The sequence below is a fragment of the Lepidochelys kempii genome, chromosome 1 (genome assembly GCF_965140285.1).
Source record: "Lepidochelys kempii isolate rLepKem1 chromosome 1, rLepKem1.hap1, whole genome shotgun sequence".
NCBI classification, from domain to species: domain Eukaryota; kingdom Metazoa; phylum Chordata; order Testudines; family Cheloniidae; genus Lepidochelys; species Lepidochelys kempii.
In genome coordinates, this window is record NC_136380.1 from 350,935,060 (window position 1) to 350,959,993 (window position 24,934).

The 24,934-nt window shown below is 43.2% G+C and overlaps 1 protein-coding gene across 9 annotated transcripts in view; it reads right to left on the minus strand.

The window, feature by feature from the left end:
• The window catches only part of PPP6R2 (protein phosphatase 6 regulatory subunit 2), a 176,589-nt gene that overhangs the window by 84,769 nt on the left and 66,886 nt on the right, over positions 1-24,934 (minus strand). For all 9 annotated transcript variants that reach the window (XM_078851216.1, XM_078851214.1, XM_078851213.1 and 6 more), the window contains 5 exons: positions 18,773-19,018; positions 9,181-9,367; positions 8,309-8,446; positions 3,348-3,413; positions 2,214-2,326 (listed from right to left, as the gene is read on the minus strand). In XM_078851216.1, the coding sequence (XP_078707342.1) occupies positions 2,214-2,326; positions 3,348-3,413; positions 8,309-8,446; positions 9,181-9,367; positions 18,773-18,999 (731 nt within the window). In that variant the 5' untranslated portion in view covers positions 19,000-19,018. The remainder of the gene's footprint in view (positions 1-2,213; positions 2,327-3,347; positions 3,414-8,308; positions 8,447-9,180; positions 9,368-18,772; positions 19,019-24,934) is intronic.

The window sequence follows — 24,934 nt, forward strand, 5'->3', positions numbered from 1 at the left end:
TCCCCCCAACAAGAATCTCCATTACTGAAAGATGCTCTGCACTACTGAGTCACTCAGTTCCCACTCACGGTCTCTAGAGAAATGCCTACTGAGGCAGTCTGAGAAAGTGTTGTGCTCCCCTGGAAGGTGCACTGCTGAGCGGGTGACCTGGTGACAGATGCGTCAATTCCAGAGATTGACAGCTTCTGTATAAAGATGAGTGGACCTTGCAAGAAACTACCTCTGTCAGTCAGGAGAGAAAACAGATGAAGCACTAATATGATATTCTGCTGAGGTGCCACCTAAATGCTCCTCAGAAGGGAATTTGTATGGTCTCTCTGAGGGAGTCTCATTCCATTCCTCAAAAATAGGTAGACCCTTTCTGCAGATCTGAGGGGTCTGGTGCAGGCATTGGTGCTGGCAAGGAAGGTTGTGTTGGTGCTGAGTGAGGAATAGGCGCTGACGAGGGGATTGGTGCTGAGGGAGGCAATAGTGCCAGAAAAGGTATCAGTATCAGCAGGGCAGTTAATGCTGCAGTTGTTCTCACAGCCTCTAGCAAGGCTTTCATGGAATCCTGTATAAGAGCCACATAAGGAGCTGAAGAGGGCCTTGCATGATGCCTGGATCTGTGATAAGGGAAGAAGACTGGAATCTCAAAGTCGGGGACCCTCCAGGTTAATTTCTGAAGGGGATGAAGCTATTCTGAGGTGATTCCGGATTGAGACCAGAGAAAGTCTATGCAGGTACCAAGCGAAGCAATGGAAAAGCATGCGGACAGGTGGCTAGTAGCCTCAATAGTGGATGCTCCTTAGGCAAAGAGAGACTAAAGGTGTTATCAGGATCCAAAACAACAAGGAGTCTAAATTAGTCAGTCCAGAGACATCCCACTCTAGAGGAGCGTAGAGAGGAGGTGACAGCAGTGCCATTTGAGCATCTTCAAAGAATTGGTAGGTCAGAAAGCACGAAGGAGAAGAGAGATGGCACTTCCTTTTTCTTCTGCTTGAGCCCCTCTTATGGGAAGATGTGCTTCCTCTTCTCTTTCCCTTTACCTGGAGCAGCATCCATGTGGACTTTTGGTTCCAAAACAGAGGCATCAGCCTCGGAAGACAAGTCCAGAGTCAGTTCCAAGAGCAACAGTGCGAGTAAAGACCGGACACCAAAGTCGGTGCTTCCTCTATCATCACTAAAGGCTACTGAGGCCTTAACAGGTGGTGTCAGTACCTATTTAGACTATTTAAACTGGCACCAGTGGAGTCAGATGGTGCTAGGTAAAGGATTTGCTCCCAGTAGTGGGCAAAAAAAGATTCATATCTCAAGCCCATGATAAATCACAGAGGTGAAGCCATAACAGAAAAATTACCTTGGCATGAAGGCTGGTCTTGGTACCCTTGATGGGCCTCTCTGAATATCAGGCTGTAGGCAGTTAGAGCCTGGAACCTCAGGCATCAATCCCTTCTAGCACAGGCAGTGAAGACACAGCAAACCATGCACTGGGTTACCAGGTGGGTCTCACCCAGACATAGAGATCACCAGATGTAGGTGTTCATTTCTGGTACGATCATCAGGCAAGAGGGCACATCTCTGGAAGCCCATACAAAACTCAGTGTCCAACACGCAGTCCTGGTGAGGAACTGAAGGTCCTCAGGATGAGGGAAGCTATATATACGGAGCTGTCCTATAATGCTCTAAACTAACTATTGACAAGAAAACATGAAGCTAGGCTAAGAGAAGATCTAGTCTGAGGGCATGAGGGAAAGTTCAGTTTGCTCCCTGCAGCAGTAGCAAAGGAACTGAAGCAGTTAAGGTTATGAATTCCCTTATATGAAATAGGGTGCTAACATCAACCTCTCACAGGGGAGCTGTGGAAATAAATTAATGTTTATGAAATAGTCAGACACTCTGGTGAGCGCATTACCTCCATTACCGTCTTCCCAGTTCCCTTCTGTTTGTCACTCTCAACGGTGGTGTCTTTTTTATTAGTGTAGGCTTTTCAGGGCAGAGACCAAGTTTTCCTATGTCTTTGTACAATGCAAAAGTACAGTAAAGCTTGATTGGGGCCTTTGGGTGTTACCATAATGTAGCAACAATAAATATCGTTAGTTAGAACAATTGTGAGGAGTGTGGCAAAGGTCTGAGATTATTTACTGCACGGTTCATGCCCCAGATGTATCAGGAAATAACGTTACCAGCAACAGTCATTTTAGTTTAGTAATACTCCTCTGACATGTACTTACGATTCCAGTGCTGTGAGAAGCGGGTCAGGCTCAGATATCTCCTGTAGCTGGTTTCCCTGGTCTCTGCTCAGTCTTATGATATCACACAAGGTCTGGGAAGCATTTGATTGCCTCTGTAAACAATGTCAAAGGTCACATTTAAGTACTAACTGCACAGCTGGGTTCATCATGGCCTTCAGAGGAAATGTAATGCAGTTGGGACAGAAGAGAGAACAGCAGCCAGCAATGCATGGAACTAAGCAAACAAGAATCCCTCAGCTCAAAGCCAGCAGTACTCCAAGATAAGATGGAAGATCAGATAAATTCTGCCTTAATTAACTAGCTATGAAGATATAAGCTTAGATTGAAAGCATCATTCATATCAGCAACATAATTAACAGGAAGATGTTAGAATCAAAGAAAGGGTTTTCTTTAACTAGTAAGTTAAAATAAACTGTAAAATTTCAAAATGAGGGGTTTTTTTCTATCGTTTTTCAGTCAAGACTGTTACTGCAGATGTTTCATCTTTGCTTATCTCTGCTCAGTAATATTTCTTACTTCCTTAAAAATATGAAACACACAAGAGAGTTCTTTAACAAAATTCCTTAAATACCACTGGTTTACATCACAAACCTTTAGTTGCAGTATTTGAGCTGTCCATTTTTATCTGTATAATCTAATACTTGGCACATTTTTTGCACAGGCTCAAATTCCCTTAAGTGCATCTTGTAGATTTTAGTAGGATATTAAAACAAAAACATTGTTTTTGGCTTAAAAATTAGCTAAAGACCACTACTAGCCAGTTGTCAACGTCTTTCAATAGCATACTCCAAGAAGCAAGTTCTCAATAAACCCCATTGAATCATCATTGATTGTAAGAATTCCATCTAAATTCATACCACACAGAGCTTGGCTTTGAATAAGCAGGAAACTGGTACTCAAATAGCTAGAGAAAACCCCACGAATTGATGTCAGGCTGGGTACTCAAAAGAAAGACAGCACTGCCACACATACTCTCCATTACTATTCTCTTCCCATTAGCAAGATGGGCATTCTTCCAGGAGTCAGAGAAAGAGTACTCTCAAGTGCTCATGCTTATAGGCCTCTTATTAAGTTTACAAAATCAGACAAAAAAATAAGTGATGTCACACTCACATCCTCATCCTGGCTCGAATGGATCAGCGCCACAAGTCTCTGAATTACTTTTGCTTCATTAAGCCACTGAGGAGAAAGGAGAGAGTCCCTGGTTTGAGATCACATAACTCGGTCAGTTGCTACTTACGGCAAGCACTGCTTAGCAAGGGATACATACAATAAGGAAAATTAGTCTCCCTCTATTTCACAGTCCACAAGACAGAAGTACTACACTCCACTTCCTCAGGGCTAGAAATTGTTGTATGTTAACTTGTACTGACCAAATAACATCAAATCTTTGCTATGTATTGTCCCTGCAACAACTGCCAGACCAAGTCAGTAAATTTAATGGGAGCTGAGGCCAACTGAGATGGATTCACTATGTTTCTTAATACAAATAAATATTATGGAAACACAGAAAATAGAGATGAGTAAGACCTATTAAGTCATCAGATCCATTTCTTGACCAATGCATAATTTTTTCCTACAATGTGTCTTGTTTTAATTCTCTAGTTTTATATATAATAGATTCCAAATATATATATATATATAAAATATATAATAGATTCAAAAACCAAACGAAACCACTGTGATAATCTAATCTAACCTCCTGTATAACAGACCATAAACTTCCCCACAATAATTCACAGAGCAGATATTTTACATAATAATATCCAATCTCGATTTTAAAATTGTCAGTGTTGGAGAATCCACCACAACCGTTGGTGAATTGTTCCAATGGTTAATTAGTTTCACTGCTAAAAATTTACACCTTACACACACACCAATCTGAATTTGTCTAACTTCAACTCCCAGCCATTGAATAATGTTAGACCTTTATCTGCTAGACTGAAGAGCTCATTATTAAATATTTGTTCCCCATGTAGGTAATCAAGTCACCCCATAACCTTCTCTTTGTTAAGCTAGATAGATTCAGAGCTTTGAATGTATTACAATAAGGCATGTTTTTGAGTCCTTCAGTCATTCTCGTGGCTCTTCTCTGAACCCTGTCCAATTTATCAACATTCTTCTTGAATTATGGGCACCAGACATGGACACACTAATGCAGCACTGGTTGCACCAGTGCCAAATACAGAGGTAAAATAACCTCTCTATTCCTGCTTCAGATTCCCTTATTTATGCATCCAAGAATTGCATTTGCCCTTCTGGCTACAGCAATGCCATGTTCAGCTGCTTAACCACCAGAACTCCCAATCTTTTTTCACAGTCACTGGTTCCCAGGATAGAGTCCCCTGTTCTCTAAATATGGCCTACATTCTTTGGTCCTAGATGTACACATTTATATTTAGCTGTATTAAGATGCATATTTTGTTTGTGCCCAGTTTACTAAGCAATCTAGACCACTCTGTGATCAGAGAAGTGACCTGTCCTCTTCATTATTTACCACTTCCAAATTGTGCGTCATCTGCAAACTTTATCAGTGATGATTTTATGTTTTCTTCCAGATCATTGATAAAAATGTTAAATAGTGCAGGGGGCTAAGAACCAGTCCCTGTGGCACCCCACTAGAAGCACACCTATTCGATGATGATTGGCAGTTTACAATTACATTTTGAGACCTATCCATTATCCAGATTTTAATCCATTTAACGTGTCCTATGTTAATTTTATACCGTCTAGGTTTGTTTTTTAATCAAAATGTCATACAGTACCAAGTCAAACACCTTAATTAAGTCTAATGTCTCAAGCAAGGGGTATAGTAGTTTTTGTGACCTGACCTCAACCACAAAGGATACCTGTGCCAATATCACCTAACATATTGTGCCCATAGATTTATAGGTTGTAAGACATGAAGGGACCATTGATCATCTAGCCTGACCTCCTGCATAACACAGGCCCTGAATTAATTCCTGTTTGAACTAGAGCAGATCTTTTAGAAAAACATCCACTCTTGATTTAAAAGTTGCCAATAATGGAGAATCCACCATGACCCTTGGTAAGCTATTGCAGTGGTTAAGATGCAAATTTTTAACAGTGACGGTAATTATTTCCAGTCTGAATTTGTCCAATTTCAACTTCCAGACCCTTGGAGTGAAGATCAAGATATAAGCAGACAAGGGAGTAACATCTTCAGAAAACACTGAGCAAGTTAGTCAAGAATGCGGTTCCCTGTCTGAATCTTAACTATGTTTATACTCAAACTGGACTTATTAATTTGGGTTTTAACATGTGCTGTCTTTCTCTTTCCTCTTCAGCCCAGTGAGGGAGCTGTTCTAGGGACCCTAAATCCCAGCAACCTGCTCCCCTCTCCAGGAGGCATCATTCCCCATTAACACCAGCTGAACCTTTATTAGGACAGACTTTTACAAAGCCCCTTCTCTCCCAGAAGGGTCTCAGCCACCATCAACAACCAGAAAGGAAGTAAGAGGTGAGCAGGTGGATTACAAAGGAAACATATCCTATCTGCGAAGTCTCTTTGATCAGGGAATATTCTCCTATGGAAAGTGGACACAGTACTTTAAAATATACTGCCATAACAATTCTGCATCAGCTGAGGGGAAAGGACAAGATCCATAAATCTAGTTATATGTCCCCCATCACCCTACTATCAAGTGTTTAAAGATGGTCCAGAAGCTCTGTTTACGTTACAGAAAACAGTTGAAATTTTCAGTTGCCACAACAGTGCTGCTAGGTTAAACTTGGTCTTCCCACTTTCATAAAAAGTGGTCCTCCTTTGGTCTGGGACCTTAGTCCAACCCTTTACCTCCTCCTACCTCTCCAACTATTGTCCTATCTCCTCTTATTCTCTTTACCTCCCAAACCTCCAAACCATGCCATCTATAACCATTATACCCAAGTTCCTCGCCTCCAACTTGGCTTCTGCCCGCTCCACTCCTCTGAAACTGTTCTTACTAAAGCTTCTAGTGACTTCTTCCTAACCAAATCTTATGACCTCTATTCCATCCTTTTTGATCTCTTAACTGCTATGAATACCACTGACCATTCCCTGACTGTTCAAAATCCTGTCCTCCATTAGTTTGTACAATCTCATCTGCTCCTAATTATCCTCCTACCTCTTTGTTCATTCCTTGTGTCTCATTTAGAGTCTCCCTCCTCCACCCATTTCCCTTTATCAGTGGGGGTCCCTCAGGCTCCCTCCTCCTCCTCCATCTACACCCACTTTCCAGAGGATCTTATCTGCTCACGTGGCTTCAAATACCGTCTTCATGCTGATGACTCAAATTTATCTCTGTACCTCTGACCTGTCACTCCCTATCCAAATCCCACATCTTAGCCAGTCTCTTCAATATCTCCTTGTGTAAGTCTGGCAATCATCTTAAACTCAGCATGGCAAAAACTGAACTCCCTTTCTTGCTATTGATATTACCACTATCCTCCCACTCAAGCTCATAATATGGGCAGCTTTGACTTCACTCTCTCTCTTTAGACCCACACATCCTGGCCATATCTAAATGTTGCTATTTCTGTTGCCATAACATTTCAGAGAAACAGTCTATTCTCTTTGTGCATACATCTAAAACTACCATTCAAGTCCTTATTTCCTGTCTTGACCTTTTCTCTCTGGCCTACCTGACACCCATGTCACACAAACAAGTCCAACCAAAATGCTTTGGTTAGCCAAATGACTAACCTGTCATTTTAATCAAGTCACTCTCCCTTCTTTACATCCCTCCATTAGCTTCCCTTTCCCCACTGTGTCAAAATCCAACTTTTGGTCTTTCCCTTCAAGACCCATCCCAATTTAGCTGCTCCCAACTTATCTGATCTTGTATCTTAAACACATAGTTCCTCCCTCTCTATTCCACAAAGGATGCCAGCATCCATCTCCTGTTTGTTTGCTTGTCCTACACATACCTCCAATCTCTCTAGCACATATGCCTTATGTGGCACATGATGACCCAAAGTTGCAGCTCGGGATAACAGCCTGATACTTTACCAATCTTTTTGGTGTGGCGGGAAATCCCTTTCCCTCTATTACACTCTCCCAGGGTGCATGAAGAGGGATATAGAGTCATAGCTTGTCTAGGGCAGCTCCTAAGCCTAGTTTCACAATACTCAGTACACTCTTACCTCAGAGAATTTATCCTCTAATGTTTTTTTGTTTGGTTGGTTGGTTTTTGACTATTTGATTCCCTATCTCTGATTTGGGCTGTTAGCCTTCCTCCCTAAAAAGGAAGAAGAGCTCCCTTTTTTGGGGGGTGGGGTATATTCATGCCTAGAGGAATCAGCACATGTCCATGGTCTGATATTTTCTGGCTGATCTGCGATGCTGCACTTCATGAAGGTAAGCAGTGGGCCAAGCATTGATTTTGGTATTCATTTATTTCCCCTTTAGAAGCTTGTCCCCATGAACCTGCTTCTGAGGGGGGAGCAAAACTGGGCTCAGAGATTGCTCCAGAAATATTTCATATGTTTATCAATCTCCCTGTCCTTGAAGAGGCTGGGCTTATTCGTTTCCCTTCTTCCACATGGGCCCTTTATGGGTCTCTCAAGAAATGCATTGGCCTGGGGTTTAATGATGGGCTTCCCAGAAGCTCTAACCCTCTCTGTGCATAGGATCCACATGGGCCAGATAGGTCTGTTTTTCCCATGGAGGTCTCAACCAGAAATATGAGTAGGGATCCCCAAGGAGTCTGTTATTGAGACAAACAGTTAGTCTGAAATAAAGTTTGGAAATTCCCCTCAGAAAAGCTCGGCAGCAAGAGGTCTTGTTGAGCCTGCCGCTCACTGGGGGCTCAGGAACAAACGAAGGGAACTTCAGGACGTGGGGCATTCCTGTTGCCAGTGACTGACAGGCCTAATTCCGCCCCCAAGCTACAAGCAAGCTGACATACCCATTGCACCAGATCAGTGGATCTTAGCACAAGCAAGAAAAATATGTTTTTAGAAGAGGAGTGAATTTACTCTCGTATTACTTGAAACTGAGTAATATCTCCTTAGAAATTCTCCTCCCTCCCCCCCCCTGCACCAACCACAGAGAAACGTTAAGCAAGCCTCACGTTTAATACTTCCTGCCGTAGAGGTGCTGGTTCCACGCAGCTGATCAGACGAAGCAGCAGGTCCATCATTGCAGATGTATCAATATGCTTTAGTACCAGGCTAATAAATTGGTCTTTTCTTCTCAAAAATGCAACCACCTTTAAAAAAAAAAATGCAACATGAGTTTTCTGTACAATACATGGAGGTGACATCACAGAGCTCTCAGTACTCCCAAAATTTCTGTTTCAATCAACCAAACAATAAGAAACAGGTAGGAGGATAAATAATTCTTCTTGAGAGAGAATAGGTATGCAAAGGAACATCTGACTGCAAAGAAATGCCAAACAGAACTCCATTAACAGTCCTTTGTCATGTCCCAAAGAAATCCTATTCCACTGAGATATATGAAGATTGAGGACACTGGTGAAGCTGAAGAATTTTTAATCCCACTGAGGCTCCTTTGTATAAAATATCTCCATGTTAAAGGGAAGTAAAATTTAGAATGGAGTTAACTCATCCCCATAATACTGTATGCAAATATTTCAAGCCTCTTAGTTGTATGCACAATACATGTATGACAAGTTTATACGTTAAAATGCCAAAGGATGGGCATACGTGCAATACCCAAGACACAACTGCCCCTCTGAAGCAAAAGTGAAAGCTATATACTAGTTGCTAGGTGCACAAACAATTCACACACATCAAATGATAGGGTTGACAAGATGCCTTACAAAATACATACTCCATTTCCAATTCCAGCAATCCACACCAGATCTACAAAGCTCAGCATTTTCCTCCTCTGGGGAGGAGGGAAGAAATTGCCAGTCCAGTGCTCATACAACCACATCACTAGTAATCAGTGTGTTTGTATCAAAACAGACTCAATCACTACCTGTTCAGTTTTTCTTGCAATGAGATTCCCAATAGTCTTGCTGAAGAAACTGGCAAGCAAAGGGTTCAAAGGCGGCTCATGATCCAAGAAGTCATACAGGATATTCAATAAAGTTTCATCCCCTCCTAGCTTGTCATTGATCTGTGGCACATCAGAGGTCAGGAGTTCACAGGCTGTATTCGGGTATCTAGAGAGACAGAATCAAAGCAGCATCTGAAGGTGAGATTAGAGCCTTCTACAAATTCTTAGAAGACAGTTGAAATAATAATTCCTACGAAATAAAGCCACAACACAAATGCCTCAATCCATTTATGATACAAGAACTCACTTCAGAACTCCAGCTTTGGATGGATATCCTCAAGCAATGTCCAGCCCAATCTGCCCACCTACAAGTGACCCACAGAGGTTCGAGATCCCAAGAGTGGACCCACACACTGGGAGCTGGGGAAAACGGGGCAGCAACACCCATCCCTGACAAATATCTGTAGCTGCATTTAGGGCAGAATGAGAATGATTCTCCTTCCCCAAAAAAGGGGAGAGAGATGGCCTGACAATGGAGAGGTGGGAGTGCTCTTGAGGAGATGAATAGGCCAGTTATAGTAAAGACTGCACTGAAGGCTGAGATCCCTGCAGAGCTACCAGCCCATCTCATGCCACTTCCAATGGAACTTTGTGGTCACAAGAAAGGGAGAAGAAATAGAACCTGTGGGTTTTCTATCTGAACCCTCTTTCCACTACTAGCAGAGTTGGTGGGTTTTTTCCTTTCCAACCCCCTCTCCACACTCAATAAATTGAGTTTATTTTTTCCTGAGAATACACTGTGAAACAAACCAATAAGTTTTGGAAAAGAAACAGAACACACTCTCACTTTGTAAGTATGTATGTTCATTCCTCAAATACAAAATGGTACACACATCATCCAAACGATGCCCCTGCAATTCTATAAATAAAATACAAGAACAGGATAATAAAATCCTCACAGTCTGTTAGTTAAACAAGGCCTATCACTCTTTTGTATCAACAGATATTGACCAACTTTTGCCAAATTACTTGCTTTTTCAGCACCTAGCCTATTACAAAGTTTTGACCAAATCAATCCAAATATGCTATCTAATGAAAAAATCTAAACAAAAAAAAAAATACAAAAAATGAATTAATGCTCAGTACGCTGGGCAGGTGTATGGTTCTCTTAAAATCTAACAAAACTATCTGCTTTCCAGTGGAAGAAGAGAGGGGAGGGGGAAAAAATCCAATGAAACCAGAAGCTGGGAATGAGCGACAAGTGATGGATCACTTGGTGATTACCTGTTCTGTTCATTCCCTCTGGGGCACCTGGCACTGGCCACGATTGGAAGACAGAATACTGGGCTAGATGGACCTTTGATCTGACCCAGTATGGCCACTGTTATGTTCTTAAAACAGATAGAACATTTTCTATTCAAACTGTTTCGTTATATTTTATTTATGCAACACCTATTGACTATCTTCTAAGCATGTACTCCTCAAGAATTGTGTTAGTTTGTGTGTAAAGTACACTTTCTGCAGATAAGGGAGTGACAGTCACTGCTGTGCTGACTGTGTGTGCACACTATTGCAAATTTATCTGTAGACTTCTATTTCAAGACAACTATAATAGATATTTAACTTACATTACAGCTCCCACTGAAAATATTTAACCAAAAACGCAGCTCAACATCCTTTACAAACCAGGATAAAGGGCTCCAAGATTGTTCTTCTGTGTGTGATTTAATGTCTTATAAAAATTCCACCGGGCCCTTTGTGGGACGTTGGCAGCTTCCGAGGAGGGTTAATTATTCAATTTCAGCCCCAACAGGCATAACTGATAAAAGTCACAACTGTTACTGCCCCAATTATCTTTACAGGCTATGATTCTCCAGACACTAAGCCCAATAAATCAGTGGTGACACTGGGAGGATAAAAGGAAAATGTCAGCCCTTCCAAGTCAGTGGCCTGTGTCTCTCCAATTTAGAAGACAAAAGACAGTTACCTACCTGTACAGTAACTATTGTTCTTTGAGATGTGGGTGCAGACATGTGTTCCGCTCAGGTGTGCATGTGCCCAGAGCACAAAAGCCGGAGAACTTTGCCCAGCAGTATCCACAGGGCAGCGCTTGTGCCCTCTTGCCCAATAACCCCTCCCCTGGATATTTAAGGGCAGCACAGGCTCCAACCCCCACAGTTCCTTCACAGCGAATGTCAAGAGTTGGGGCTCTAATGCAGTAGGGCTGGAGGATGGGTGGTGGAATACATGTCTGCACCCACATCTCGAAGAACAACAGTTACTGTACAGGGTAGGCAACAATCTTTTTTTCTTCTTCGAGTGGCTGCAGACATGTACTTCACTCAGTTGACTCACAAGGAGGTGGGGCTCGGAGGTTACTTAAAGAAATGACTGCAGAACTGCCTTTCCAAAAGTTTACTACTGCTTCTTGGTCAGATGCAGTAGTAACAGCATGTGCTTGGTAAATGCACAGAAGACCTGGTAGCAGCCTTGCAAATGCCCAATATCAGATCATCACTGAAGAATGCTATTGATGTCACTTGGGCCCTCACTGAGAGTGCCTGTAATCTCTACGGAGATGTGGTCTGAGCTATTTCATATGTCATCACTTTGATTGTCTCGGGTGACAGACTAACTTCACTCACACTTGAAGAGGATGATGGAGCAATCTCACATGCTGGACTACGTAAGCGCTTGCAGCCATATGGCCTAGTAACTTCAGGAATACATGGACCATAGCTGAAGGTTGAGACTGGAGTGCCAGACATAGGAGGCAAATTGCTTGAAATCAATCATTCAGCAGAAATGCTCTCAAACTCAAGAGTCTAGTAGGGCACCAATGAACTCAATGTTTTGAGTTGGTATTTTGTTTGTTCAAAATGAGGCCCAGCTAATCAAAGAGACATAGTGTGAACTGGACATGACAGAGGACTTGTTCTCTGGACTTGCCTCTCACTAACCAATCATCCAGGGATGGAAGGACATGAATCCCTGTTTTTCTGAGATATACTACAGTCATACATTTAGTAAATACCCAGAGAGCAGAGGACAGGCCAAAAGGAAGCACAGTGTATGGATAATGCTCACCTGCCTCTGGAAATCTCAAACCTCCTATGGCTTAGGAAAATTACCTCATGGAAGTAAGCATCCTGAAGATTGAGGGCAGCAAATCAGCTGTTGTGATTCAAAGAGGGAAAAAATAGTCGCTAGGGTAATAACCATGAGAAATCTCATATATTTGATGTACTTATTAAGACTGTGGAGATCGAGGATAGATCTCATCCCTCCCTGGGATTTAGGGAATGAGGAAGTACTGAGAGTAGAATCCCTTTCCCCAGTTCTGAAGAGGAACTTCTTCTATGGCCCCTGAAGCCTGGAGGGCCTGGCACCTGGTGAAGAAGCAAGGACTTGAAAGGGGAGGCCCTGAAAAGGGATGGGGCAGTGTAACGGGGTAGTCACCCCGCTCCTGTCCAGAGGGTTTAAAAGCAACCCCGGGGGAGGGCTGTGGCTGGGGAAGGCTGAATGGAGAAACAGCCTCAGCTGTGGCCACGCACCAATCAAGGCCCAGCTGGCCCTTATAAGAGGGCAGTGGGCCAGGAGCAGATAGTCTCTCTCTGTCTCTAGAGGGAGAAGGGCCTGGCTGCTGGGAAGCTGAACAGAGTACCTGAGGGGAGCAAGGCTGGGGAATAGGAAAAGGGAGCTGGGGTGCTCCCAGCTGGAAAAGCCCCAGACTGCGGCCTTGTCAGAGGCCAGAAAGGTACTAAGGTACAAGGGTGCAGCCCAGGGTAGGCAGAGGCAGCCAGTCCAAACCCCCCTTGCCTGTGATGATTGGCTTATACAGACTGCAGTCGGCCCCAGTGAAAGGGAGCTAGATGGTGACTGGCAGTAGCCACTGAGGTGAGGTGGGGACAGTGGGTGGGGTTTCCCCTGGGTGGGGAGACCCAGACAATGAATGTACTGCCAGGGGGCAGCACCTGAGGACAAGGGGCACCGGGTCTGGGAGGGACACGGGGGCCAGCAGCAGCGAGGCACCAACCTGCAGAGTGCGCTCCAGGTCTAAAGAACTAATTTCCAGGACGACCAACAGGAGACGCCGCAGGGGCGAGTCTCGCCCCATTACAGGCAGGATGGTGGGAAGGGGAATGGACTGGAATTGAATGACATAACCCAGTCTCACAGTGCTTTGGACCCACTTGTCCATAGTTATCGACTCCCAAGGCTTGTGGAAGTGGGACAGTCTAACCCCAGACTAAGGGGAAACGACTTGAAACACAACGACTGGAATGCCGACATTGGAGAGTCAGACTGGCTGCTTTCCTGAAGCTGGTGAAGGATGGGCTGACTAAATAAAATTGGCACCAGAAGACCTTCTCCTATGAAACTTCTGCCCCTTTCTGGAGAAAGCCTGATGTCTAGCGGGATAATATGATCTAAGGAAACGCTGAAGGAGATATTGCTGTTGTCACCCCAAGAAGTGATGCCTCCACTACCAGTGTAAAACCCCCCCCAATGAACACACCACATAGCTTGAAAGGACTTATAGGTGTGTAATGTTTGGTCAGTTATCTCTGAAAACTGAAACTGGGCGTCAAAGGTAGGGTTCTCAATCATCTTTTGGACCTAAGAAACTATACCAGAGTTCTGCAACCATGAAGACCTTCTCCTTGTTACAGCAGAGGCTATAATTCTAGAGGAAGGGTCACCATGTCCAAAACTGACTGCAGTGATGTCCTCACCACTAGATGGCCTTCTGCAATGAAAGCCTTAAAACTCTTTCCTAGAGGATTCTGGCAACTTACCTGTAAATTTTGCCATTGATTTCCAATTTACAAAGTCATAGTTTGATAAGAGTGCTTGCTTATTGGTAACATGCATTTGTAAGAATAAGGTAGAATACATTTTCCTCCCCAGCAAGTCCAATCTTTTAGAATCCTTGTCCTTGGTGTCAATTTATATCTCCCCTGTATCAACCTCTCATTAGCCACCATTACGACAAGAGAGTTCGATGCCAGGTACAAGTGGAAGCACTTGAAACCATGCAGAGGCACATAGTATCTCTTATCGGTATGCTTTGCTGTGGGTGTTAAGGGCACTGGGATGTTCCAAAAAGTTTTTGCCAGTTCCAAGATCACTTCATTTATCCTCCCTGGATCTGAGGATTGCAGAATATCCAGCAACTTGTGTGTGTTCTCCTGAACAAACTTAGCCTGAATACCCAAGGCTGAAGCCATGCATCTCAGAAGGTCCTGGTAGGATTTAAAATCCCACGGTGCAGGGGAGGAAGAGTCTGGCATTACAAAGTCATCTCCTGATGAAAGAGAGAAAAGAAGCGGAGCCAATGGAACCTCCAGTGGTGTCCATAACAGTTCAGGCTGAACCAGTTCCACAGGAGCAACCGCTGAACTGTGGTTGCAGCAATGGAGGTTCCAAAGTCCAGCACAAAGGACACCTCAGTTCTGACAAAGATAAAATAGTCGGTGCCTGAAACACTGATAAAGGCCTCGCACTCGACACTCGCACTGGAGCAGACGTCAGCACCAAAGTCGAAGCCGGCACATTCCCACACACAAAGTGTGCACTGGAGTCATCATCAGCACTGAAGATTATACCTCCACTGACCCTCAGTGCTGAAAAGGCAGCCCCAGTGCTGAACTGAGGTTAGCAGGGAGAGGTCCAGAAGATGGCATCAACAATAACGGCAGGTGTGCAATCAGTTCAGACAGCACTGAGGATACCGAAGCAGCAGCAACCACAGCCAGATGTTCCTGAATTAAAGGAGAATCAGGAACAGACAGGCAAAGTAAGTCCAATGGTGGTGTGGAAACCGCTGGTGCCAACACCTACATCATCAGTACTGGACTCAACAGATGCCCCACAAACGGTATCAGTGTTAACGATACGGAGTCCACTTACTCTCACCTTGGCCCTGCTCTATCTCACGTGCTTGATGAATCATGGTACTGGTCTACACTCCTCTTAGATGGGAAGGAGGAATACCTCCTAGCTCTGGAATGGCCCCAGTCCATTTTATGAGATCTTTGTCTAGGAGGATCAGAGAAAGGAAAATAGTCGCTCTTCCTCCTAGGACAGAAATCTGAATCTGGCCAAACAGCCGCCAGTGCCAACTCAGACATCCTCAAGGGGCAGCTGACAATCTGTGGAGGTCGCCAGTAGCACAGTGGGCCTCATGGCCTGCTCCAGAAGGTGCTGCTACAAACAAGTCCCTCGCCAGCTGAGTTCCTTTCTTGAATGATCTGCAGATGGAGAACCTTTCTTTAACATGCCCTTCTCCCAGGCACAACAAACATTGCATGTAGGGTTCACTAGTGGGGATAACCACCCCACACAATGGACAATGTGGGCATCTGTGACAGCATGCTATCAGCGGCACCCTAGTCACTTACAGTGCTGCACCCTGGAGAAGGCTGCAGGCCCAGCTGAGGGCAATTACATGCTTTCTGGTGCGGGATTGTGAGCACCTGGGTGACACTCACAGGGCTAACAAGGTAACTGGGGAGTATACAAAGAGAAAACAGGAAGCAAGAGGGAGCTCGAGAGGTGCTCAGAAGAAAACTCAAAGGGTGAGCCTGGGCTGGGGAGTGAGGGCTCCAGGGAAGCCTGTCTTGGCTATAAGCCTGTTGCACAGTATTGTTATGTAAGAGGGGAATAAATGCACACCTTGGTGAAAGCTAAATGGCCTGGTGTGCGTTTGTGACTGCAAAACCATCTGAACTAGCTAAGCAGAGAGGTTCACTGGGTAGTGACAGAGGCACCTTGTGACAGCGTGACACCAGATAACTATTTATGTTAACTAACTACTATTCACTAAAGCTAAGGGTACTACTAAACTATACTATTAACTATATACAACGAAGTCCCAGAAAGACCAAGATAGAGAACTGTGAGGTGCATTACTACATAGAACACTCCAACTCTAGCTACAGACGGTGAGAATTAATTAAGAAGGGTCAGGGTGGCACTGTCCTTAAATAGTCAGAGAAGGGGCTATTGGGAGAGAGGAGGCGAGCGCCACCCCTATGGGTTCTGATAGGCAAAGTCCTCTAGCTCTGGGCATGTTAAGTGGAAAACACATCTGCAAGCACTCAAAAACCCCACAAACTGCTGAGCAGTTCCACTTCCACCTAGGTGAGGCTCTGTGAAAACTCCAAGTAGCATTTGCTTCTCAGATGACTTTAGCCAGGTATGCTGCTGCTCCCTTCAGCCTGATCTTCTGGCAGTTCTTGTCTCAGTAAAGCTATTTCAGTTGGGGGGAGGATGATTTTTTACCAAAATAGTTTTATACTGAACCAACCCCTAATGTGAACACAATGATATGGGAATCGCTATGCAGGTATAAAGCATCTTAATACTGGTATAACTGTATCCGCAATAGGGGGGTTGCAGCACTTTAATTATACTGGTATAGTTAAAGTAATACAACTTTTGTGTGTAGACAAACCGTTATACTAAATTTAGCTTCAGGAATAAATCACCCAGAGAGAAAGGAGAGAGGAAGTTTACTAAATAGCTCTCAGATTAGCGGATAACTTTGCACAAAGACAAAGAACAGGAGTACTTTTTTTTTTCCTGTTCTTTTTGTGGATACAGACTAACACAGCTGCTACTCTGAAACCTGTCATAAGACAAACACTGTCTGATATTACACACTTCACCCAAGTTTGCACTAACACAAAGACTGTATTATATATACACTTCACCCATGCTGAAAGATGTGCTTTCTGAAAGTATGGGAATGGTTCAGAGGTTGGAAGGCAAACCACACTACACAAAGGCAAATGCACACAATCTAAAACTCATAAGACTTCATGGAAACAGTTTAAGATGAGTAGACAACAATGAGCATATATCATGATCTCTCTTATTTATAACTCTCACTCTCTTCACCCTTAGTTTAGAGTCATCCCTGGCTGTTACATCTAGTTTAGACTATGAACTCCTTGGGATAGTAACCTGCCATTGTTTTGTCTGTGAAACGTCATGCACGTTTAATGGCACGGTTTAAATAAACCTTAAAATTCTACAGATCCCTTTGCAAACAAGGTGCAGGTCTAAGAAGAGGTTTTCTCTTCCATCTCTCAGCAAAAAGATTAGATGTACTAACTGTCCGGTGATGATGCTGAGCAGTGATGCTGACGACAACCACAAAAAAAATGAAAAGAAAAAGAACTAGGTCTGGTTAAATGGAGCAATTACAGTGCTCTGCACTGACACATGAAACTCATGGATTTATTTTCTTGGCACTGATACCCTCACTCATACCCTCAGAACATGCTTAGACCCTAGTTTGCCTCCCATTGCTCAACATCACTCCATCTCATTAAGCAGTAGCACTAACAGATGCCTAAAGCAAATCCTGCTCAGTCCTCCTTCAGCCAGAAAGGGGAAAAATGGGTGGAGGGCTCCATTAAGAACTCTGAAGATTAGCCTCACCAGTGCATATTATTCTGGAATGTAAAAGAACAATGGAGAATGCCATAATAATGTTGCCTGTTAAATTTTGATACTACAAGTTATTTGATATAAATCTTCATTCGTAAAATAATGACAATCTAATAATGCATTCCTGGTCCCTTCTGACTTCACAGATTTTATAGCAGAAATATTACAACAGTAGTTACAACATGGTAACTTTTCACATTGTTTCATGACATTCACATGCCTGAATATATTCACACAAAAATATATTTCACTATCTTACATACTCATTAAGTTAACACAGTCACTATAGACAGTTAACTTAATACGTATGTAAGATAGTGAGAAACAGATTTCTAGTGACAATGGTAATAACCAACCCCTGATCAAACCCCAGGAGCACAGTCACATACACTTGCAGATGTACATCAAGATTTCTGACATAAATGTTAAAGAAAAAAAAACAGCAAATTCCCCAACTTCAAAACAAAGGAGTTTGGTCACATTATAAGAGTAATAAGTCAAGCATGCATATGTAAATACAATTCAATACAATAACCAAACACAAATTTTAAGCAAACACTACAAAAAGAAACAAGCTCTTTCCACACACCATAATCCAAAAGTGCATTCACTATTTTAGTTCACCCTCCAGTAATTCTGCAATTTCTATGTATGCAGAACTTCACAAATTCGAGGACTTTATTCCTGGGAGAGGTCCTGATATTTTACGGACTGTACTGATTTTAAGTCAATGGCCCTCAATGAACCTATACCTCAATGAGCATCATTAATGTCATTTCTGGGATTCTGACTGCAGAATGATGGCCTAGGAGAGATTCTGAAACGCAACTGAACTCTCTGCTGCCAGAGTTTCCAATTAAAAGAAACAAGAGATGAATTTTTAGATAAAACATTGCATACAAACTCAATGGAGTAATATGAAAAACAGAGCAAGAAACAGAACATTGTGATGTAATATTCACTGTGAATCACAAAATAGTCAAATCAGCCTGAACCTCAAGGCCTTTTTCCAAGGCAGGAGGTTTCATCAGCCTTGTACCAGAGAAGAATTTCTGCAGCCAATTCTTCAATTCATTTTTCTTCCCATAAAAGAAAGAATCTGTGTACGTACTTGAAGCGGATCTTCTCATCCATGTCCACAGGGGGCTCATGTGTGATGAGGCTAACCAGCTCCTCCATGCAGTGCTGCTGGCAGATAAAGTCCAGCAGTTTGCGGTTCTGTGCCTTGCACTCCTGTAGGATGTCATCTTCATCCATCAGCTCGTGCAGTGTCACATCCTCCTTATCCAGCAGCTTGTCCACATGTGATGTTGTGTTCAAATCAAACTTCCAGAACATGATGATGGAACACACCCAGCTGCAATGCAAGAGAGTAAGTGTTAATACTCAGCCTCCACAAGTCAATCCTCAGCTACTTCTTCCCATATTGTGAAGATACAATAAGGGTCTTTTCAGGGTTCCTTATCCTGTCTCTGAAAAGGAAATAAAAATGAGTTAAATTATTTAAGCAAAATTAAATACACATTTCTGTGACTAAAAAAATTAATCTATATCTGTCTGCCTTAAGGTTCAATCCTGCAAGGTACTAAGCATTCTGACCCCAATAAAGTAAAGTATTTAAGCATGTGCTTAATTTTAAGCAAAATAGTCCCACTGAAGTCAATATGAGTGCTCAAGTTAAGAAAGTGCTTAAATGTTTTGCTGTGCTTAAAGTGCTCTCTATCTTGCAGAATTAAGCACTTCCATTGTAAATATAGGGTTAATTTTTCAGGACATTAGTTATAAGGATCACAACCAAAGAAGTTAAATAGGTGAAATTTACTTATCAGTATTTTTTCCTACTCTGAAATGAGCACCTTCTGCTCCAGGATAACTGGTTTATTGTTTTCTCATCTTCCAAGCAGAAAGAGAGGCTCCTTAAAAAACCCTCTTTCTAGCTACAAAATGGAAAGGGAAAGACTAAGAACCTTTTGTCTAATCATCATATCAGACAAAGACAACATATCTATTTTAAAATGATAAAGAAATGCACTGAAGACCAGACAACCACACTGCAAAATTTTTTGAATGAAGCACTATGCTGGAAATGGCCACGTGTTTGAGTGAGTAAGTCCACAAAGAAGGAGATGGGATCTTTTATGATATTTTGTAGGCCTGAGAAACCCCTGAATTTATCCATCTGGAAACAGCAGATATGGTTGCTTTGCACCCTTTCTTAGGTCACACATCTACTCCTGAACTTGCATCTAATTTCCTGCAAGGATTAGTTAAGCATAAACAGAATTTGAATATCCTGACCATAATTAAAGTCCACAACTGATTAAAAGAAGGCAAATAGACTGGATCAAGTTAAAACCATTTATTCTGGAGGACAAAATTCTCATCTGGAAAAAATTTTCAGTACTCCAGATAGGTAAGGCACCTGATTTTACTAACTTCTGGTCAACATAATTGCTAACAGGAAAAACAATATTTTAATGGAAACCTACAGGGAAGCTCCTCTCTGTAAATGAAGGTTCAGAGATTACATCAAACCACAGTCATCTCAAGACGGCGTCTCTACAGAGACACAGCATTCAGGAATTTGAAAATGTGGAGTTGCTGCCAAAACAGGTTAGACTTGGAACCAATATGCTCCAAGACTCCTAACACTGAGTCTTGGACCTTCAGGAAGCTGGGAATCAGACCCAATCGAGATCCCAGTTTAAGAGAAGGAATTTGAATAGATCCCTGGTTGTGAGGCTACATGGGATTTTTGTCTTTTAAAAATCACCATGAGGATCAAATTGTCAGAATCTCTTGAAATGTCCAGATTTGGGGACAGTTTCTAAGTTTACAAGCTCTTCTGAATAATTAATCTGGAACTAATTGAGAAACTTAACAGTATCAAGTCACCGGGACCAAATGGCATTCACCCAAGAGTTCTGAAATTGCAGAACTATTAACTATAGTTTGTAACCTGTCCTTTAAATCAGCTACTGTACCCAATGACAGGTTTCAGAGTAGCAGCCATGTTAGGCTATAGCTAATGTAACGCCAATATTTAATAAGGGCTCTAGAGGTGATCCTGGCAATTACAGACCAGTATGTCTAACGTCAGTACCGGGCAAATTAGTTGAAACAACAGTAAAGAATAAAATGGTCAGACACAAAAGAACATAAATTGTTGTGCAAAAATCAACATGGTTTCTGTAAACGGAGATCATGTCTTACTAATCTAATAGAGTTCTTTAAGGGGGGTCAACAAACATGCAGACAAGGCGGATCCAGTGGACACAGTGTACTTAGATTTCCAGAAAGTCTTTGACAAGGTCCCTCACCAAAGGCTCTTATGTAAATTAAGTTGTCATGTGATAGGAGGGAAGATCCTTTCATGGACTGAGAACTGGTTAAAAGACAGGGAACAAAGGGTAGGAATAAATGGTAAATTTTCAGAATGGAGAGTGGTAACTAGTGGTATTCCCAAAGGGTCAGTCCTAGGACCAATCCTATTCAACCTATGATCTGGAGAAAGGGGTAAACAGTGAGGTGGCAAAGTCTGCAGATAATACTAAACTGCTCAAGATAGTTAAGACCAAAGCAGACTGTGAAGAACTTCAAAAAGATCTCACAAAACTAAGTGATTGGGCAACAAAATGGCAAATGAAATTTAATGTGGATAAATGTAAAGTCATGCACACTGGAAAAAATAACCCCAACTATACATACAATATGACAGGGGCTAATTTAGCTACAACTAATCAGGAGAAAGACCTTGGAGTCATCATGGCTAGTTCTCTAAAGACGTCCACGCAGTGTGCAGCAGCAGTCAAAAAAGCAAACGGGATGTTAGGAATCATTAAAAAAGGGATAGAGAATAAGACGGAGAATATCTCATTGCCCTTATATAAATCAATGGTACGCCCACATCTTGAATACTGCGTACAAATGGGGTCCCTTCATCTCAAAAAAGATAGACTGGGATTAGAAAATGTTCAGAAAAGGGCAACTAAAATGATTAGGGGTTTGGAACAGGTCCCATATGAGGAGAGATTAAAGAGGCTAGGACTTTTCAGCTTGGGAAAGAGGACACTAAGGGGGGATAGGATAGAGGTCTATAAAATCATGAGTGGTATGGAGAAAATGAATAAGGAAAAGTTATTTACTTGTTCCCATAATATAAGAACTAGGGGCCACCAAATGAAATTAATGGGTAACAGGTTTAAAACAAATAAAAGGAAGTTCTTCTTCACTCAGCGCACAGTCAACCTGTGGCACTCCTTGCCTGAGGAGGTTGTGAAGGCTAGGACTATAACAGGGTTTAAAAGAGAACTGGATAAATTCATGGACGTTAAGTGCATTAATGGCTATTAGCCAGGATAGGTAAGAAATGGTGTCCCTAGCGTCCGTTTGTCAGAGGGTGGAGATGGATGGCAGGAGAGAGATCACTAGATCATTACCTGTTAGGTTCCCTCCCTCTGGGGCACCTGGCATTGGCCACTGTCGGTAGACAGGATACTGGGCCGGATGGACCTCCTGTGGTCTGACCCAGTATGGCCATTCTTATGTTCTTAATATTCATCGCTCTAACAGACAAAATCCCTCAGGTTCCAAGCCAAGAGTCTCAAAGTGCTTTAAATCTGGGAGTTTAAGAGGATCCTGGAATTGAATTTTTCCCAGTCCAGGACGTTCAAGAATGCTGAACTGACATATGCAGGAGTCTGAGAGACTATGGGTCTCTGCACCACTACTTTTCTGTTAACCACTTGAAGACTAAATTATTTAGTTCCCATTCTCATGTGCCCAAGCAGCATGTGCTTAGTCAGCTGACCTATAGGTTTCTCTTTTGCTAAAATGTATGTGATTTTAACTGAGATGCCTTAAGTTGTGAGCTCCCCAGAACAGACCTAAATGAGGCTTTGTAAAGCACCTAGTTGGTACTACTGTAAACAAGCCATCTAAGTAATAAGTCAACAAAACCTTTGGCCTCAGGAGCAAGAGAATTTTCCCTTGCTTCATTCAGAATTTTTAACTTCTATTTTCTTTCTCCAGCCTGGAAGTGCTAGTATGCAATAGATGTCTTACTGTTGTTTCTCATATGAATCGCAATCAAGTCCAGTGGAAATTTCATGAGTAGAGAGAAAACCAACTTCTTAACTGCTTAAAACCCTAGGACAGGGGTGGGCAAACTACAGCCCAGGGGCCGCATTCGGCCCTCCAGATGTTTTAATCCAGCCCTTGAGCTTCAGCCGGGGAACGGGGTCCAGGGCTTGCCCCGCGCAGCTCCCAAAAGCAGTGGAATGTCCCCCCTCGGGCTCCTACGCATAGGGGCAGCCAAGGGGCTCCACTCACAGGTCCCGCAGCTCCCATTGGGTGGGAACCGCTACCAATCAGATCTGCAGGGATGGGGCCTGCGGACAGGACAGCACGCAGAGACACCTGGCCGCGCCTCCACATAGGAGCCGGAGAGGGGGACATGCCTCTGCTTCTGGGACCTGCCTGAGGTAAGCGCCGCCTGGAGCCTTCATAGAATCATAGAATATCAGGGTTGGAAGGAACCTCAGGTGGTCATCTATTCCAACCCCTGCTCAAAGCAGGATCAATCCCCAATTTTTGTCCCATATCCCTAAATGGCCCCCTCAAGGATTGAACTCACAACCCTGGGTTTAGCAGGCCAAAGCTCAAACCACTGAGCTATCCCTCTCCCCCCCTCCCTCTGATCCCCTCCTGCACCCCAACCACCTACCCCAGTCCTGATCCCCTCCCGCTCTCTGAACCCCTTGGTCCCAGCCTGGAGTTCCCTCCTGCATCCCCAACCCCACCCCAGACCCCGCACCTCCAGCCAGAGACCGCACCCCAACCCCCAATTTCGTGAGCATTCATGGCCCGCCATACAATTTCCATACCCAGATGTGGCCCTCAGGCCAAAAAGTTTGCCCAACCCTGCCCTAGGACATTGTTGGGATCAGCTTCCTGGAATAGAATTGTATAGAGCCAACTTGAGCTTATTCAGGTGCACAGAAAATAATCTGATACCTGATTCTGAACATAATCAGGATATTTTGTAGAGTACAAAAATGCATCACCACCATGGAACAGTTTCCAAGTCCAGCAATTATCATAACAAAGAAACTAGAGCCTCTAAATAGCAAGTACTCAAAGAGTTCCCAGAAGAAATACAAATTGTAACATCCTTCTGGGCAACTGGTTTAGAACCACAAATGTCTCACAGAATGCCTAGAGGTGGGCCAGACCCTGAGAGGGCACTAAGGAATTCCTCTGAAAAATATATAAAGAAGTGAAGGATGCATGCAGCTGAAAGACCTCATCAATATGTGCAGACACTATTTCATAAGGATGGGCTATAAACGAGTTTTCTATGATCATCCTGCTTTCAACTGCCCATCAGAGACACCATCAGACTGATGAGAAAACAAGGACTGGGAGAGAAGTGAAGGCCTGCAATTGAAATGGAGCCACAACGTTACGAAGTGCAGGTAGTTTTGGTACTGCAGGCAAACTAGCACATGCATATAGTCTTCGTTGTGGGACAATGCAAATCCGGAGGAGAACTCTCTCTCAGAAAGACAGCACGTCACGAAGAATTGGGCATTGAACACCATCAATCAGCCTGGACAGAACCAGCACCGGTGAAGTCTGTCTGTTTCCTTTCCTTCCAAAAAGATTCCAGAATGAACACGCACACCCTCAGATCAGCACATCAGGCACAGATGCCATACATTTGGGATGTTATTCTGCCTTAACATTGCTGAGGTCACCGTTAAGGCGCTATGCGAGAGGGTAAGTTTCATGAAGTTGGGGTATGTATAACCTTTCAGTATCTGTTGGACATAAAAACATAAGCACAGCCATAATGGGTCAGACCAATGGCCCATCTAGTCCAGTTTCCTGTCTTCCAACAGTGGCCAGTGCCAGATGCTTCTGAGGGAGGGAACAGAACAGGGCAATTTTCAAGTGATCCCTTCCGGCAGTCACAGGTTTAGGGACACCCAGAACATAGAGACAGAAGTGAAAGCCTCACGGAGCACTGGAGTGTGCTATAAACTGTGTTGTCGGCAATGTGAAGTGGCAAGGCAGCAGATGACCCTTAATTTGCCATTACCTCTACTTTTAAGGTTTTGAATGGATAGGGAGTGTTAATGCAGCCTTAATTGTCACTGAACTAAGTGTGGATGTGTTTATTTCCTAGGTGGGGTTTTCCAGAATTTTTCTCACACATACACACAGTCTTCTAGGGTCACAGTGGGGCAGATAAATGACTGAAATTTACCAT